This window comes from Bubalus bubalis, chromosome 2 (assembly GCF_019923935.1).
Source record: "Bubalus bubalis isolate 160015118507 breed Murrah chromosome 2, NDDB_SH_1, whole genome shotgun sequence".
Taxonomy (NCBI): Eukaryota; Metazoa; Chordata; class Mammalia; order Artiodactyla; family Bovidae; genus Bubalus; species Bubalus bubalis.
The window spans coordinates 72,713,866-72,733,807 of NC_059158.1; the positions used below are offsets into that span (position 1 = coordinate 72,713,866).

The 19,942-nt window shown below is 36.0% G+C and overlaps 1 protein-coding gene across 3 annotated transcripts in view; it reads right to left on the reverse strand.

Annotated features, from left to right (window-relative positions):
- Positions 1-3,829: 3,829 nt before the first annotated feature.
- MTX2 (metaxin 2) overlaps positions 3,830-19,942 on the reverse strand; it is a 76,245-nt gene continuing 60,132 nt past the window's right edge. For 2 of the 3 annotated variants that reach the window (XM_006066086.4, XM_025274403.3), the window contains 7 exons: positions 17,315-17,387; positions 14,525-14,601; positions 12,574-12,666; positions 12,063-12,101; positions 11,584-11,709; positions 10,479-10,555; positions 3,830-4,291 (listed from right to left, as the gene is read on the reverse strand). In XM_006066086.4, coding sequence (XP_006066148.1) covers positions 4,117-4,291; positions 10,479-10,555; positions 11,584-11,709; positions 12,063-12,101; positions 12,574-12,666; positions 14,525-14,601; positions 17,315-17,387 — 660 coding nt within the window. In that variant the 3' untranslated portion in view covers positions 3,830-4,116. The remainder of the gene's footprint in view (positions 4,292-10,478; positions 10,556-11,583; positions 11,710-12,062; positions 12,102-12,573; positions 12,667-14,524; positions 14,602-17,314; positions 17,388-19,942) is intronic. The other variant, XM_025274401.3, reaches the window with a different exon arrangement.

Sequence of the window (19,942 nt, forward strand, 5' to 3'; positions counted from 1 at the left end):
AAAAGCCAACTCACTGGAAAAGACCCTGATGCTGGGAAGGATGGAGAGCAGAAGAAGGGGATGACAGAGGATGAGCTGGTTGGATGGCATCACCGACTCGATGGACATGAATTTGAGCAACCTCAGAGAGATGGTGAAGGCCAGGGAAGCCTGGCATGCTGCAGTCCATGGGGTCACAAAGAGTCAGACACGACTGAGTGACTGAACAGCAAGTAATCACTTCAAAAAAAAAAAGAAAATGCCCAATAAACATAGATGTAGGGGCTTCACTGCTGGCTCAGGGGCAAAGAATCCACCTGCCAGTGCAGGAGACACAGGTTCATTCCCTGATCCAGGAAGATTCCACATGCCTCAGAACAACTAAGCCTGTGCACCACAACCACTGAGCCTGTGCTCTAAAGCCTGGGAGCGGCAACTACTCAGCCCATGTGCCAAACTACTGATGTCCATGAGCCCTAGAGCCTGTACTCCACAAAAGAGAAGCCACAGAAACAAGAAGCCCACACACTGCAACTAGAGAGTAGCCTTCACAGCCAGGAAGAACCAGAACAGCTAAGAATAGATAAATAAACCTAACTGTATCAACTCATTGATGTCACCTGGAAAATACTAATTAAAAACCAATTAGCAAAAAAAACTAATAATTCCAAATGTTTGCAAAGTAGCTAAGTGTATAAGAGTGTTAACTGGACAATTTGGAATTACCTAGAGAAGTTAAACAGACACATACCTGACAACCCAGTGATTATATGCCTAAGTATATACCCTGGAAAACTTCATATATATTTATATCAGGACAGAATGTGTAGAATTGTACAATGTACAGAATTGTTCATAAGCAGCATTTTTTATAACAGCAAATTTCTGTAACAACCAAAATGTCCACTGACAAGAGAACAGAGAAAAGAAGTGCTATGTTTGCATATAAAAGAACACTATGTAAAAAAGTTGGCTTAAAGCTCAACATTCAGAAAACTAAGATAATGGCATCTGGCCCCATCACTTCATGGCAAATAGGTGGGGAAACAGTGGAAACAGTGGCTGACTTTATTTTTGGAGGCTCCAAAATCACTGCAGATCGTGACTGCAGCCATGAAATTAAAAGATGCTTACTCCTTGAAAGGAAAGTTATGACCAACTCCTTGGAAGGAAAGTCATGACCAACCTAGACAGCATATTCAAAAGCAGAGACATTGCTTTGTCAAACAAAGGTCTGTCTAGTCAAGATTATGGTTTTTCCAGTAGTCATGTATGGATGTAAGAGTTGGACTATGAAGAAAGCTGAGTGTGGAAGAATTGATGCTTTTGAACTGTGGTGTTGGAGAAGACTCTTGAGAGTCCCTTGGACTGCAAGAAGATCCAATCAGTCCATCCTAAAAGAGATCAGTCCTGGGGGTTCATTGGAAGGACTGATGTTGAAGCTGAAACTCTAATACTTTGGCCACCTGATGCGAAGAGCTGACTCATTTGAAAAGACCCTGATGCTGGGCAAGATTGAGGGCAGGAGGGGACAACAGAGGATGAGATGGTTGGATGGCATCACCAACTCAATGGACACGGGTTTGGGTAGACTCTGGCAGTTGGTGATGGACAGGGAGGTCTGGCGTGCTGTGCTTCATGGGGTCGCAAAGAGTCGGACATGACTGAGCGACTGAACTGAACTGAACCACTGCTAGGTACAACAAAATGAGTGAAATTTTTAAATGTAATATTGTGTGAAAGAAACAAAACAGAAGATGCATAGATTGTGATTCCATTTATATAAACATCAAAAGCAAAAAATTAAATCATGGGAATGGTTAACACAAAATTCACTATAATGGCAACTTCCAGTGGTAGAAAGGGACTGGGATTAGATGAACATAGTGTGAAATAACAAGAAAATATTTTTAAGAATATGTTTCTATATTACATCTTCAAAAGCTGACTTATATGAACTTATGTGCAACATACATTATAAAGCATATAAAAAAAAGGGGGGAGGGACAGACCTCCCTGAGTTGCTAACTGTTGAAGTGAGGTAGGTTCATAGGTACATGGGAATTCTTTTTATTTTCTCTTCATGTTTGAAATTTTTCATAATAAAGCCACTTTAAAAATTCAGCACTTTTAATTCTAAATGAGCATTTCTTAACTCAAGAATAAAAAGCAACCCAGATTCCCAGATTTCCCATTTCAGAATGTAAAGAAAAGCACTGCTCCCTATCTTGTAATAATGATAAACACCATACAAAAATTCATTCTGGTTCTTGAACCCAGCTGAAAGCTGAGGTTGCAGGGCCAACTAACCCAAATCTAAGGAGAGGAGGGACATGAGCACCAGTTTACCTGAAAAAGATACTACTGGACAATAGTAAGAACTTAGCTAATACTTTAATGACTAAAGGCGGAGTGTGAGCTAACAAAAGACCATCAAAACCTTGGAGGCCACAAACCAAGACGAATTCACATTTACTCACAGGATTTTCTTGAAGGACCTCACAGGAAGTTCACCAAAAAAAAGGAAAAAGAAAAGAAAAAATGGGGGACATGGCAGGAAACTTAGAAACTGTCCCTTATGGTTCCTTGGAGAGAACAGCAGCATTTACAAGAATGTATTAATTTCCTTTAATAATGCTATTATTAAAAGAAAAGAATCTTATCCAGTATAAAAAAACCATACAAAAATACAGAACCAAAAAACCTGTCATAAGAATTATACAAAAGCACACATAAAGTGGAATATTTTTAAATAATAATACAAATTACAAAATTAGTTCAGCAAAGCTATAATAAATAGTACTACAGTCAAAAGGGAGAACCCAATGTTTACATGGGACTTGGGTTAAGGAGAACCTAATACATTCCTTAAAAGGTATAAATCTATCATCTTAATAAAAAATTATAGTGTTCTTTAAAAAAGCCAAACAGATGCCAAGACCGCCTGGGTTTGAATTCCAATTCTACCACTTACTAACTCCATGACTTTATTATTCTTTTTGTGTCTCCATTTCCTCTTGTGTAAACTGGGAATAATAACCTTTATGGGTTTTGTAAGGATTAAATGAGTTAAAATGTCTAGTACATAAATGTAAAAGTACTACTAGTCTAGACTATTTTAAGAAATGATTTTTACATCTGACTCTTATAGCATCCCTGGTTTTACATAAAATATTCAAAAAACTGAAAGAAACACAGCATATAATCCTAGTGTCTAGGTATAAATAAGTACTTCTGTGAAAACTATCCTCAGAAAACAAAAGTGTAAAGCAAGTGTTAGTCTCTCAGTTGTGTCGGACTCTTTCTGACCACCTGGACTGTAGCCAGCAGGCCCCTCTGTTCATGGAATTCTCCAGACAAGAATACTGAAGTGGGTTGCCACTTCCTACTGCAGGGGATCTTCTCGACCCAGGGATCAAATCTGGGTCTCCTGCATTGCAGGCAGACTCTTTACCGTCAAGCCTACAGGGAAGCCTCAACTTCCCCACAAAAGGAATAATATTAAAATATTCTATTCCAAAAGAAATTTTAAAAAAGTTAAGTTCTTAAAACTATTTTTTTATCAAATGTAAATTATAGCTACTCTGATAAAATGTTTTTAAGTTCAATAGATTGAGGTAAGAAAAATGCTCTTAAATCTGTTTCAGGATTTAAATGCTTTGTAATCATTTGCATTTTCTAAGTACACTGTTAAGATCGTATTTTCCATGACCAGGTTCATCATGTAGCTAGTAATCTTGGGAGTATGGAACACAAATTACTGCCTTAGAAAAGACACTACTTATTACACATATAAAGCTCAAAGAGCAGCTTTTAGAAAGATGGAAAGTATTAATAAATACACCAGCCATTTAGTTGTTTGAGCTTTATTTTTATATGCATACATGTGCCAAAAACACAAAAATTTCAAAGATACGGGGTACAACATATCAAATGAAATCATTTAAAATTATTTTAATGTAGACACAAGTAACAGTACAAAGTACATGTATATGATACATTATATAATTTTCTCTGAGGTTTTGAAGAGCAGTATTTGGGGCTTTGAATTCTGATACTATTATCTATTACATCATTCAAGTAACACATATTTCAAAAATTTAAATTTTTTAATAATAACTAAATTTACACATAACTCTAAGACAATCTGATAGATGAGCTGCCTTTGCCAAAATAGTGTTGTTCAATTCTTCTACAGAAAGCAAGGAGGTTGCTGTAGTTTTTCACCTTCTCAGAAAGTTCATCATTGGTCATTTGTGTAGTAAGAATGGTATACAGATGGCCAAACACCAGTGCGTCTAGTTCAGTAGGCCTAAGACAAAAGCAGAAATGAGAGCAACATGAACAGCGTTTAACTTACAAGGCAGAACATACACTATTTTTTAAAAAAACACTTTATTGTTATATTAAAGGAAAAAACTAACAAGAAATAAATCCTACCCCAACCTGATAGAATTTATTCTATTTTAACTAGAGTTTCTGTTAAAAAATATGAAAACTTTTGAACCATGATTTGCTAGTTATGTGACTTGCTTTCTCAAATAGTGTGTGTGTGTGTGTGTGTGCATGTTAGTCGCTCAGCTGTGTCCAGCTCTTTGCGATCCCATGGACTGTAGCCCACCAGACTCCTCTGTCCATGAAATTCTCCAGGCAAGAACACTGGAGTGGGTTGCCATTCCCTTCTCCAGGAGATCTTCCCAACCCAGCGACTGAACCCAGGTCTATTGTGGGAAGATTCTTTACCGTCTGAGCCACCAGGGAAGCCCAAAGTCTCTCAGTCATGTTCAACTCTTTACAACTCCATAGACTACACAATCCACAGAATTCTCTAGGCCAAAATACTGGAGTGGGTAGCCTTTTCATCCTCGAGGGGATCTTCCCAACCCAGGATCAAATCCAGGTCTCCCACACTGCAGGGGGTTCTTTATCAGCTGAGTCACAAGGGAAACCCAAGAATAATGGAGTGGGCAGCCTATTCCTTCTCCAGTGGATCTACCTGACCCAGGAATCAAACTGAGGTCTCCCGCATTGCAGGCAGATTCTTTAACAACTGAGCTATCAGGGAAGCCCTTCTTAAACAGTAGTATCATTTAAATGTGTTAAAATAATATTAGTGTAAATAATCACATTCATTTTATTAAGTTATTCACTAAATATACAACAGGTCTCCAATGAGCCAGTAACTGTGCCAGATGATAAAGATATAAGAGTAAGAAAGCAAGTTTACTTACCCTTTTTAAAATAAACTTAGCTTTCTGAATGATATACAAGAATGGCTATAACAAAAATTTTTCTAGGGTTTTTTTTTTCCCCCTTTAATTAAATATCCCTAACGGAGAGGCACCCCACTCCAGTACTCTTGCCTGGAAAATCCCACGGACGGAGGAGCCTGGTGGGCTGCAGTCCATGGGGTCACAAAGAGTCGGACATGACTGAGCGACTTCACTTCCACTTTTCACTTTTATGCACTGGAGAAGGAAATGGCAACCCACTCCAGTGTTCCTGCCTGGAGAATCCCAGGGACGGGGGAGCCTGGTGGGCTGCCGTCTCTGGGGTCGCACAGAGTCGGACACGACTGAAGTGACTTAGCAGCAACAAAAAGATGAAATTTATCTACCTTGCTACCAATGGTCTATATATGGGATATCACAATTTACATTATATTAAAATAATTACAGTAGACCTGTGAACAACACTGGCTGGAATTGTTGTTAAGGCCCACTTATATGCCAAGTTTTTTTTCAATAAATAGATACTACATTACTACACAATCCATGGTTGATTGAATCAGTTTGTGGATGCAGAGCCACAGACACAAAGATCTGATTCTAAAGTTATACATGGATTTTCAACTGTAGCAGAGGGTCAGCACCCTGAACCCTCTCATTATACTGCATTAGCATGATATTGGGCTTCCCTGATGGCTCAGATGATAAAGAACCCGCCTGCTATGGGGAAGACATGGGTTCAATCCCTGGGTCAGTAAGATTCCCTGGAGGAGGGCGTGGCAACCCACTCCAGTATTTGCCTGGAGAATCCCCATGGACAGAGGAGCCTGGAGGGCTACAGTCCATGGGGCTGCACAGAGTCGAACACGACTGAGTGACTAAGCACAGCACAATATTACTAAAAGGAGAAAACACATCATTATATGCCATCAGTAATTATTGCTGTCAATCCTACAGTGGTAGTCCTAAATTATAGAGAAAACATGTTAATCCACCTGAAATGTAAAAATATGTTGCAGTAACCTGGTTTGGCAAAACAGACCTTTTCAGTTCAGTTCAGTCGCTCAGTCATGTCCAACTCTTTGCGACCCAATGGACTGCAGCACACCGGCCCTCCCATCAGTTGTCCATCACCAACTCCCGGAGTTTACTCGAACTCATGTCCATTGAGTTGGTGATCCCAACCAACCATCTCATCCTCTGTTGTCTCCTTCTCCTCCCACCTTTGATCTTTTCCATCTTTTCCAGCATCAGGGTCTTTTCAAATGAGTCAATTCTTCACATCAGGTGGCCAAAGTATTGGAGTTTCAGCTTCACCATCAGTCTTCCCAGTGAATATTCAGGACTGATCTCCTTTAGGATGGACTGGTTGGATCTCCTTGCATTCCAAGGGACTCTCAAGAGTCTTCTCCAACACCACAGTTCAAAAGCATCAATTCTTCAGCGCTCAGCCTTCTTCACAATCCAACTCTCACATCCATACATGACCACTGGAAAAACCATAGCCTTGACTAGATGGACCTTTGTTGGCAAAGTAATGTCTCTGCTTTTTAATATGCTGTCTAGGTTGGTCATAACTTTTCTTCCAAGGAGCAAGTGTCTTTTAATTTAATGGCTGCAGTCACCATCTGCAGTGATTTTGGAGCCCCCCCAAATAAAGTCTGTCACTGTCTCCACTGTTTTCCCATCTACTTACCATGAAGTGATGGGACCAGATGCCATGATCTTAGTTTTCTGAATGTTGAGTTTTAAGCCAATTTCTTCACTCTCCTCTTTCACTCTCATCAAGAGGCTCTTTAGTTCTTCTTCACTTTCTGCCATAAGGGTGGTGTCATCTGCATATCTGAGGTTATTGATATTTCTCCCAGCAATGAGGTTCTGTCAAATCCTAATTCTGCCACTAACTTACTAGCTATGTAGCCTTGATCGTCACTCATGAATGACCTCTTATAGTTGCATGACTTTATATGTCTTCATGTTACTAATTCCTAAATATTTATCTCCAGCCTGAGTCTCTCCCCTGAAGTCCAGAATAATACATTCAAATATCTCCACATGAATGTTCAATAAGGATCTCAAATCAGCTTGTCTCCTCATCTCAAAATAAAAGTCTATATGCACCTATATGCACCACCTGTTCAAGCCAAAAATGTGAGTTCCGCTTGAGTCTTCTCTTATCCTCTCACATCTATTAGCAAGCCGTGTGAGATATAACCACCAAAATGCGTCCTGAATACCACCACTTATCTATTATTATCTCCTCCTCTGAGCCACCATCATCTCACCAAGACCACTGTACTCTCCTACTGTATCTCCCTGCTTCTACTTAACTGCTCTGCTACTTTTTAAAAAATATCACCAGCTCATACCACGCCAAGCATAAAACATTGCAATGAATTTCCATTCTACTTACACTAACATGCAAACTCCTTACCCAAAGCATACAAGTCTCAGATGATCTGGCTCTGGCTTACCTCTTCAGCCGTACCTCCTACCATTTTCAACACACAACCATAAATGGCTTTGATTCTTCCTTCTGAACATAAACTAGCCAATTTTAGGGACTTGACCCAACTACTCCTGCTACCTGGAACACTCTTCCCTTGATTTCACATTGCTGGCTCCTCCTTGTTTTTCAGAATACAGCTTAAATGTCACATCTGAAAGTCTCCCCTGACCATGCAAACTAAAGTGGGCATATAGTCACTTACTGTGATGTGATCCTATTTTAATTCTCTATATGGCACTTAAAACTTTCTCATATTTGTCTTTAATCGTCTGTCTCCTTCCACCAGGACACTGTCTACTTGTTTCCTGTTATGTCCCCATTATCTAGAACAACGTCTGGCCCAAAGTAAGTTCTCAATAAGTATATGTTTAATGAATCAATAAATCACTTTAAGAAAACTTTTAGGTTTTTATTTCAAATCCACTCCCCAGGTGAAAGGGAACAAATGACTCAGTCTTTGTATAAGTGTTTTAACAGGTATCACATCAGCAAGGTTGTGTGTATACAACAGATAGTACAGATTTTGACTTTCATTTTAAAAATATGAATTTCCCTGGTGGCTCAGATGGTAAAGAATCTGCCTGCAATGCAGGAGACCCGGGTTCAATCTCTGGGTTGGGAAGATCTCCTGGAGAAGGGCATGGCAACCCATTCCAGTTTTCTTGCCTGGAGAATCGCCATGGACAAAGGGGCCTGCTGGGCTACAGTCCATGGGGTCCAAAGAGTCGGAGACTGAGCGACTAAGCACACACCAACACTATGTATCATGAAGGATAAAAAGGCCAACAATCATGAGTATCTACTTTGTATTATTTCTAATTTGTTTTCAAATTCACTTTCCTTTTTCCTTTCCACCATTGAGCTTCTTAGTCTCCTTTTCCCAATTACTATTCTTGCTGCAGGGCCTCCCTGGTAGCTCCATGGTAAAGAATCCGTCTGCAATGCATGAGACGCAGGTTCGATCCCTGGGTTGGGAAGATTCCCCTGGTGAATGAAATGGCAACCCACTCCAGTATTCCTGCCTGGAGAATCCCATGAACCAGAGGACCCTAATGGGCTACAGTCCATAGAGTCGCAAAAGAGTCAGATATAACCTAGCACTAAACAGCAACAGCAAATTCTCGCAAGATCTCCCTCAACTCTCTTTCTCTTTCTTCTCAAGAGTGACTGAGTTTCTTTCATGAGGCCTCTCAACATGTCCAGTATGTAAGCTAGAAGAAAAGCTGATTCTAATTTTAGAGGGTAAGCAGAGGATTCACAGGGAAATAAATTTTAATATTATTAAACAATTGTGTAAAATTAAATTAAACCTATTCTATACTTCAAAAATAAAAATGTTTAAGTCTTATATAAGATAAAATTATTTCAAAAACCTAAATCTTAATACCAGTTAAACAGTTTCTCAGTTACAAATCTTATTTTTACACCTATTCTAAACTTTGAATTTTCAATTACAAGTTTAAAAATAATTACACCCTAGTAAAGTAACGCTCAAAATTCTCCAAGCCAAGATTCAACATTATGTGAACTGTGAACTTCCAGATGTTCAAGGTGGATTAATAAAATATACCCTTTTTGAGCTTTTCAGCTCCTATGAATTCCTGTATCAGAAAGAAAAGGAACTACATAATAGTAACATTTTGATACATTTCTTTTGTATTAGAGACTAAACAACTAGAATCAGTATAGCAAACATCACTAGAAATAAGAACATATAAAAGCTTCACCTACCAGGATTTCAGGGTTTGAACACTATGACATTTTCTGCTTCAAAGATCAACAGACTCCAATTTTATTTGAATATCAATTGTACAGCATATACATTAATATAACTTAAATATTTCCAAGCTATCATCATTGTCATTTTTGCTACAAATATTAATATCTCTACCAAAAGATGTTTGATATAGCTACAGATGAATGCCTATGAAGATATAATAAATAATAGCAAATAAATCTTTTTAAAAATTATCAATCTAAAAGTCAAGGGATTTTTATTAAAGCTAAAAAAAGATTCGATTCCAAGCAAACCACTGAGGTTAAAATGCTTATTGAAACCCATCTTAAACTAGATCACAGGATAACTGATTCTGATATAGTAAAATAGTAACTTTAAAAAAAAAGGAAAAATTCATTCTTTGCCAACATTAGATATTATTTTCCAAATTACAAAAAATTCTATCTTAATGAAACATGAAATACTCAATTCACATATATACATACATATTTTAAATCTATATCCTTCACAATCATTTCTATGCTTTACAAATATTTTCATTAAATTTTAAAAAGAGAAGTTTCTAATAATGTTTGTCCATCCAACAATATTTTTTACTGTTTAGTTTTATTCACTTTTCTAGTCCTCAGGGAATTATCCTATACAGACAATGGCTACACTTCATGTTTTAATAGTACTTTGCAAGCTTGGAATTTTAAGATATCATAGTTCCATACAAAGCACCTTGATGTGTTTCTAGTAGAACCTCTATATCATTCTATAATGACAGGTTTACATGTCTGCTTTCAGGAGAAAATTCTTAATAGCTAGCACCACATTTTAGAAATCTTAGTCTCCCAGAAGCTAGTTCTGTGCCTGATACTCAAGAAATTAAAGGTTTAATGAATGCAAAAATAAATTTTAATGTTAACTGTTTTCATAAATATTTCTTGATAAAACAATTCCTCTATGATAAAATGATATTATATATATGATAAAATAACAATACAGAAAAGAAACTAACGAAAAAGAATAAAATCCTTACTGTTTATTGAAGAAATATGGTTGTGTTCCCAGTCTTTGAGAAAGAGCTTGACAGCACTGGTCTACATCTTCTAAGACCTAACACAAGCAACAGACCCCAAAGAAAAATATTTAAATTAGCAAGCAATAAAATGTGTCCAAAACTTCATTTGTAACATATATTATGATAAATTTAGGTAACCTTTTATAGTATATTTAAATCAGACAAGAGACCACATAGAGAGCATAAGTAGTACTTTCTATATAAGAAATAGGAAAATTTGAGAACAAATTTCCTTTCATAAGGATTATGATCAAGAAAGTTTTTATCTCAATACTCTACTCCCTATAAAAGTTTTCCTGAATCCATATAATCAAATGATTTCACATATATTAAAAAATCTGCTTCATAAAGATGACACTACTGATCTACCATGAATAAGAAGCATTTGAGTTGTTTTCCACTAGTGGAAATGTTTTATTTCCTCTGTTCCTTTCAATTACCCAATCCTCCTCATGGCCAGTGGCACAAATCAATGGTTGGCTTGCTAGGACTAGGGGGATCCTTGAAAGAGAGACATTAATAAACTTAATGATACTCAAACTCGTATTTTTATAATTTTTCTATTTCAGTAAATTTAAGACCAAAGAAAAGTGGGAATTTTAAGCACTGCATTTAACAGGGTTTTGTTTTTTTTTTTTTTAAAGCCCTGATGCTGCAGATCTATATTTACTGGCATAAAAAATGCCCACAGTGTATTGTTGAATGGAAAAAAAATTAGGTTAGAGAGTGGCAAGAATAATATGATTCCACTTTTTAAAAATGTTATTAAGAGACATCTAGAAGAATGTTCTTCACATAGTTAACAGTGGCAGTTTCTAGGTGGTAGGATCCAAAGCAATTTTTACTCCCTTTTTGAAGTCTTCTGTATTACATACATAATTTGTCTTACAATAAGCATGTGTGATTTTTACAAAACAATACACTACTTCCTGTCAGAGAAAATAAGAACAAATGTTTTGTTAATTTTATTATGTTGGGATTTTTTTTTTTAAGGATTATGAACTTTAAAAATTCTTTTTCTTTATGCATTAAAGTTGAGGGTTTAACTTCAACCTGAACTGACCTGGTCCAGAGTCTTGTTACCCCATCCAATAGCTTTCATCTTACGTTTGACTTCCCACTGTTTCTGATAGGCCAAAATATGATTCAGAGGCCAAGGGTAAGGAGAGCCATACCTAGCATGAGTGATCTAAAGCAAAAAGATTATGTTAAAATTGCAATCCTAAAAATATTTTCACAAATAGATTTCTAAAGGAAATATATTTTCTGAGAAACAAAAACATAGCTTGCAATCTTAAAATTAAAATTTTAAATGATTCCCTTTAAAAATATATAAACTTTTATGTACTTTGCAACCAGTTATATAAAACAACACATAGCTTCCCTAAAATGTATGTGCAAGCAAAATTAAAGTTAAGTGAAAAACTATATCACTAATGGTACAAACCACAATGTTTCATTTATGAGCAGGGACTTATGATTCTGAGCAAAAGTGTTTTTTCATTAAATTTTAATTAAGATAAATGCTGCAGAACCACTCACCTCTCCTACAGTAGCATCATCACACCACTGAAGATACAGCTAGGAAAAAAAAAAACAGTCACCAAAACTTTAGAATATCAAAGAGAAAATGGATAAAGTAAGTTATTTCTTGCCAGAGTAATTTTTATAAACCAATATCATAGAAGTCACATATGTGAGCATTTTTCCCCCCCTTGGCTAATGTTCTACACAGAATTATTAAGCTTAATGATAGTACCTAAAAAATATTTTTTATTCATAAAATATATCTCTAAATGCCATTAGAGTATTTTATGGATATTATTTAAGAAAACTTCACAAGACCAAAATAAAATGATCACTCCTGTTTACAAAAAGAAAAAACAGGCAACTTATTCAAACATAATGACCAAATAATCTGGGTAACCATAGTAGCCCTAGAGTTTACTTGACTATTTTCCTTTATTTCAGTAACTTTAAAATAAGCCATAAGAAAGATAATCTTTTACGAGAGAAAAAGCATATTTTCAAGGCCTATTATCTTCTGTTATACCTCTGCAGTCAACAGCATATTGTTGACTAATTCCATGTAGGCTTTCATTTCTGCTTTCTGGACTTCATCCAGCCCATCACTAAGAGAATGGCCCTAAAGGGAATTTAAAAAAATTTTAAAGAGCATCATATTAAACATACAAAAACTTTCAGTTATCTTACTACCAAGTAATAAACATCAATGTTTTACTGCAGATGTCCAAAGGATTAGTTTTCAAAATGCCCCTAAAACATAATTATTTTATGTGAAAATTATGAAAAAATAATACTTTGCTATGACTACAAAATATTAATAAGAAGTATTTACTTGTCATTATAAAAATGTATCATTCAAGAGATAAAATTTATTATTTCACCAAAGAAGAAAACAAGGATGGTCAGTAAACTGTGTTTTTTTAAGACACTAAACCTTAGTAATAAAATAAATTCTAAAAGATTGACATGTGTAACTTATAAAGTAGTCAAAGATTTTTTTTAAGTGTTATTAGTAAAGGATAGGGAAATAGACACTAATTTTTAAATTCTAATACACTACAGTAATGACTAGACTTATAAAATAGTATAAACTTTAGTTCAATCTGATGATGTGTTGTAAAATTTTTAAAATGTATACCCTGTAACAGTGTAATATCACTCTTAGGAATTTATGCTAAGGAGATAATTTAACAAGTATACACAGGTGTATATAAAAGAATACTTATTTTAGCACTCAATAACAGCAAAAAGTTGCCAACAACTCAAACTGAAAACTGACGTCGCTCACTCGTGTCCGACTCTTTGTGATCCCATGGACTGTAGCCTACCAGGCTCCTCAGTCCATGGAATTGTCCAGGCAGGAGTACTGGAGTGGGTCGCCACTGCCTTCTCCAGGGGATCTTCCCAACCCAGGGATCGAACCCTGGTCTCCTGCACTGCAGGCAGACACTTTACCGTCTGAGCCACCAACAACTTAAGTGTCCATCAATAAAGAATTAAGTAAAAAAATTCTAATACAAAAGATGCTTTTGAATTGTGGTGTTGGAGAAGACTCTTGAGAGTTCCTTGGACTGGAAGGAGATCCAACCAGTCCATCCTAAAGGAAATCAGTCCTAAATAGTCATTGGAAGGACTGATGCTGAAGCTGAAACTCCAATACTTTGGCCACCTGATGCAAAGAACTGACTCACTGGAAAAGAACCTGATTTTGGGAAAGATTGAACGCGGAAGAAAAAGGGGACGACAGAGGATGAGATGGTTGGATGGCATCACCGAATCAATGGACATAGGTTTGAGTAGACTCCGGGAGTTGGTGATGGACAGGGAAGCCTGGCGTGCTACAGTCCATGGGGTCGCAAAGAGTCAGACACAACCGAGGGACTGAACTGAACTGAATACAAAAGAATACTATACAACAATTTAAAAGGATAATACATATCTATAGTCATTAACATGGAAGAATTTCTAAACATATTGATGATCTTAAAAGGCAGGTTTCAAAATAATACTAATAGTATTACCTATATTTTTCTACATATGCAAAAAAAATTCTAGATGGATGTCCCCCAAAATGGTAATGGAGGTTGTTCTTTGATAACTATTAAAATCTATACTGAATAATGGGTAAAGGAGTACATTCAACTTGTAAACATTCTATAACTCCCTACTCAAAAGTTAACCTGATATTTTACAACAACCTAATTGTTTTCATTTGTGACCAAAATTTCTCATAAACATGAGTGAGAAAATTATCTCTCATTTTGTAAAGATCAAACGGCCTCTTTTGCCATTGATTTACATTATGAAAGGAAAAAGAAAAAAACTTATACACTTTAGAAATATTTCTCCAGTAGTTTATTATCAGCATTTTATAAAACTAGGTTAAAATAAATGTAAATGCTACAACACTCTAAAGATGATGAATGACCTATTTAAGAGTAACTGTGATCAAATCCATTTAATATCTTTTTTATTACCTTGGCTTTAACGAATTGGACTATTGGACCAAGTTCTGATACTACTTGATTTCCTACATGAATAAAAGGTACTTTACCTGTGGAAGGGGAAAAACAATGTGAGAACATGACCAGTAAATTAAAGTTTGTGCTAAAAAGGAAATCAACACAAAACTTGTTATGTCTTATTAATACAGAGTTTTGTAACATTATGACTTTTTAAAATTACAGTTAAGCATGTATATTAAATTCTAAACATTTTCTAACATTAATTACTAATTTTAAAATAAAAGAAAGAAACAAGATTCATTTCTAGAGCTCTCACTTGCATATAATAACATAATACTCCCTTTTCAGAGCTAACACTAACAAATCACTATGCAGCAGTAAATACTAATTATTCAAATTATATGAACTAAGCCTGGACATTGTTTCATGACTGATAGATTTTTAAAACTTTAACTAGGCCTTCCCTTCAGATTACAATAAATCAACCTATATTTAAACAATATTTATAAAGACTTTTTTTTTTACATCTACTACTTTCATATCTCAGACAACCATTGAGGTCAATTGTTTAAGCACATAATGGTGCATCAATGAATGTATCTGACTCAAAAAATATCAGGAATTAAGTGAATAACAATCTTTGAAGGTATGCTAGCTTATGAATTATAACACAAAGTTTGCTCCCAACACATGTGGGAAAAAAAAGAATAAATAGTATGCTTATAAAAACTGGCTTCTCCACTGTTTACAATAGCCAGGACATGGAAGCAACCTAGATGTCCACTGGCAGACAAATGGATAAGAAAGCTGTGGTACATATACACAATGGAATATTACTCAGCTATTAAAAAGAATGCATTTGAATCAGTTCTAATGAGGTGGATGAAACTGGAGCCTATTATACAGAGTGAAGTAAGTCAGAAAGAAAAACACCAATACAGTATATTAATGCATATAGGTGGAATTTAGAAAGATGGTAACAATGACCCTATATGCGAGACAGCAAGAGAGACACAGATGTAAAGAATAGTATTTTGGACTCTGTGGGAGAAGGCAAGGGTGGGATGATTTGAGAGAATAGCATTGAAACATGTATATTATCATATGTGAAACAGATCACCAGTCCAGGTTAGATGCTTGAGACAGGATGCTCAGGGCTGGTGCACTGGGATGACCCAGAGAGATGGGATGGGGAGGGAGGTGGGAGGAGGGTCAGGATGGGGAACACATGTACACCCATGGCTGATTCATGTCAATGTATGGCAAAAACCACTACAATATTGTAAAGTAATTAGCCTCCAATTAAAATACATAAATTAATTTAATTTAAAGAAAAACTGGCTTCTCTAAGTAAATATCACATTAAAAAGTAATATTTTAATTTTATAAATACTAATAACTGGTGAAATAATCAGAGATGACAATCTCCAAACAGTAATAAAGTCTACCTCAAATGCTAGAGGATGAAACTCTGTCAGACCTAGTTCAAATAGAGTTCACACTAACAGCGGGCTTCTTCATGGTCCTTTTCAATAGATTCACTCCTCTCCGGCTCAGACAGACTGAGGGTAATGGATGAGGTGCACTGCACCAACAAAAGCTTCATCTGCATCCATAGGATAACATTACAAAGAAAACACAGGCCTTTTGGAATACAACTCAGCAAATGAATTTAGAAGACATTTCCATTTACCAATATAAAAACACTGAATTCTGCATTCTTTTTTTCTACTGCTTTATAAATCTTGCAAAAGAGAAAAAAAAATCTTATCTGCACAAGCATTAGATCACACTTTTTTTAACTTGGGATAAAATCTTTACAACTACTATACTGTTAGAAATAGTGCAGGTCCTCTGAGATAATATGATTACAGAATGAAAAATATTTGTGAATGAATGTCCAGACTGAAGAGTATTTTGGGGTGGTACATTTTGAGAGCAAAGTGTATTTCTCATTTCCAATATCCAGTTTGGAGTTCTTGGAACAAAGAGCTTATATATACCTCATCTTACTGCACTTTTATTGTGCTTTGCAAATATTGAGCATTTTTACAGCAGCAACCCTGCACTAAGTATATTGGTGCCATTTTTCCAACAGCATTTGCTTACTTTATGTCTCTGTATCACATTTTAGTAATTTTCACAATAATTCAAACATTTTCATTATTATTCTGTTATAAAACTTTAAAGGATGAAGAGTTGCTGCTTACAGATGAGCAAAGAAAGTAGTTTCTTGAAATCGAATATATTCTTAGTGAAGATGTGAAGACTGTTGAAATGACAATAAAGGAGTGAGAATATTACATAAATTCAGTTTATAAAAGAGCACCAGGATTTGAGAAGACTGACTCCAGCTCTGAAAGAAGCTCTCCTGTGGGGTAAAATGCTATCAAACAGCACTACATGCTACAGAGAAATCGTTTGTGAAAGGAAGAGGCAATCAATGAGGCAAACTTCAGTGTTGCCTTACTTTGAGAAACGGACACAGCCACCCCAGCCTTTAGCAACCACCACCCTGATCAGTTAGCAGCCATCAACACGGAGGAAAGATCCTCCACCAGCAAAAAGGTTTTGACTCATTAAAGGCTCAGACAATGGTTAGCACTTTTTTTTAGCAATAAAGTATTTCTAATTGAAATATGTATATTGTTTTTCTTAGCCACAGTGCTATTATACACTTAACAATCTACAGGATAATGTAGGCATTTTTTAAAAAAAATCTAGGTACAAACTGGACTATCACTGCAATTCTATCAATGCAGAGTATTAACAGAGGAGGAAAAAAAAAAAAAAACCACTTACCAGATGGAGACATATATTCTGCATTTGCCCTGCAGACCACTTTGATAGGCAGATTACACATTTGCAAAAAGGCCTGTCAATCAAAAGAAATCTATAGTAAGTCTAATGAAAGTATATGCATATTAGAACATAACGTTTTATTTCTTTTCTAAACTTAAGTAAAGCTCAGGAAAAGGAAAAGAATAAATCAATTTAAAGTGAAAGATTTGTACTCTAAAACAAAAATAAAATGTCATTTCAATACTAAAAGATCAATACATATGACTCAGACTCAAATAAATGTACGAAGCTTAAAGCATTTATATATTCAAATGTACGTTATCCACATTTTACTGCATTAGTTTAGGTAAGTCAGCAATACTGTGTATTTCTTTAATTTTCTATACCAGATGACTAAAAGTCCAAACTTTGTAAGTTATTACTTAATTCCACTACTCTCTTAGGATTCGTATCTTCGTCTTAGGCAGAAACTCTCAAACTGATTTTTCTACTACTTCAAAGTTCTCTCCAATAATACTCAATATCCTAACATGTAGCTTTTATGCTCACTAATTCACTTTTTAAAGACAGATAATTTTTTTTTTTAAAAATAATTTAAAAAAAAAAAAAAGTTTATTTTTACTTTGTTTATAGCAACAAAAATTTTATAAGGGACTTTATTTTCCTGGGCTCCAAAATCACTGTGGATAGTGACTGCAGCCATGAATTTAAAAGATGCTTGCTCCTTGGAAGAAAAGTTATGACCAACCTAGATAGCATATTAAAAAGCAGAGACATCACTTTGCAGACAAAGATCCATAAAGTCAAAGCTATGGTTTTTCCAGTAGTCACATACGGATATGAGAGCTGGATCATAAAGAAGGCTGAAGCACCAAAGAATTGATGCCTATGGTTCTGGAGAAGACTCTTCAGAGTCCCTTAGACTGCAAGGAGATCAAACTGGTCAATCCTAAGGGCAATCAACCCTGAATACTCATTGGAAGGACTGATGCTGAAACTGAAGCTCCAATACTTTCGCCACCTAAAGAGAAGAGCCAACTCACTGGAAAAGACCCTGATGTTGGGAAAGATTGAGGGCAGGAGGAAAAGGGAGCAGCAGAGGATGAGATGGTTGGATGGCATCATCGACTCAATGGACATGAGTCTGAGCAAACTCCAGGAGACAGTGAAGGACAGGAAAGCCTGGCATGCTGCAGTACATGGGGTCGCAAGGAGTAGGACATGACGGAGCAACTGAACAACAAAAATAGCAACAAAAATTTTATAAGCAACTTAACTGTCTAACAACAGGGAACTGGTAAATCATTTATGGTAAATGCAAACCACATAATGCTATACAATTTTTTAAATCATTAATTATATTTTCACACAAGGCTGCCTGAAATAACAACTTTATTTCCAAAGCTTCCTTACAACTAGGTGTGACCAGTGTCTAAATTCTGGCTTATGGGACTTAAAGTTTGGGCAACTGCTTGTGAAGTGTCTTTAAAAAGAAGAGATATCACTGCTCCTCTTTTTCCTTCATGCTGACTAGAATGTGAGAAGGCTGATCATAGAGCCACAGTAACCAAACTGAATCACACCAGACGCTGTGTTGAAGGTGGTAGAGCAACAATAAGAGTAAAGAAGCTTCAGTCTTTGCAAATCATGCAGTCACCAAACCTAGATTACTTGTATTAAAAAAGAGAGAGAGAGAGAAAGAGAAAGAAAGAATCCTCTTTTTTAAGCCACTGCTATTTTGGGTTTTCCAAAACTAACAGCCAAACCTAATCCTACCTAATTGACCAACAATTAACTGTTTCCAGGTTTAAAGAACAACTCATCCAACCATAGACTCTCTATGTCTATGTAAGTATACATTAACAGTCCTCTAAAAACTATAACCTACGCTCCCAATTTATAACAATAATAGCGAGTTTCTTGGTTAATCCACAAGTATGGACTGCAGGCAGTGGTTCTCAAGCTTCAGTGTGCATCACAATCATGCGGAAGGCTTGTTAAAACACAGACTGCTAAGGAAAGAATTAAAATAAGTATAAAGAGATCTTTCGAGAAGACGGAGAAGAAAAGGGAGAAAGGAATTAAGAAGGATCAACTCTCTTCATTACATATGTATCTGTACCCAATGATACAAAAAAGTTGAGCTCATTAAACCATATATAGCGGGAAAAAACAGTGGAAATAGGCTGAAATGACAAGAACCAGGTAATAACTGATATACAAGTAAAAGAAGATAAAAAGTAATGAATTAAGAGCATAGGTGGAAACATCTTTTTTGCACCTCCAGGAAACAGGACGTCCTACTTTTTCACTGTACTTGCAAGGGGTGGTCAGAATCAGCAATGATGACTATAAGCTCATAAGTGAGGATGGGAAAATGAGGGAGTGCCACATTCTGTGAAATGGGAGGAGAATCTGTCTGAGAATGAAGGACCTGGAGGGGTTTTAGGCTTCAGAAGAACAAAAAGAATTGGAAAGAACTGCTTGAAGTATCTTCTTGAAGATCATAATAAATATTCAGTTGTTACTTAGGTCATGAAAGTGAGAGTCGTTCAGTCGTGTCCGACCTCTTGCAACCCCATGGACTATACAGCCCATGGAGTTCTCCAGGCCAGAATACTGGAGTGG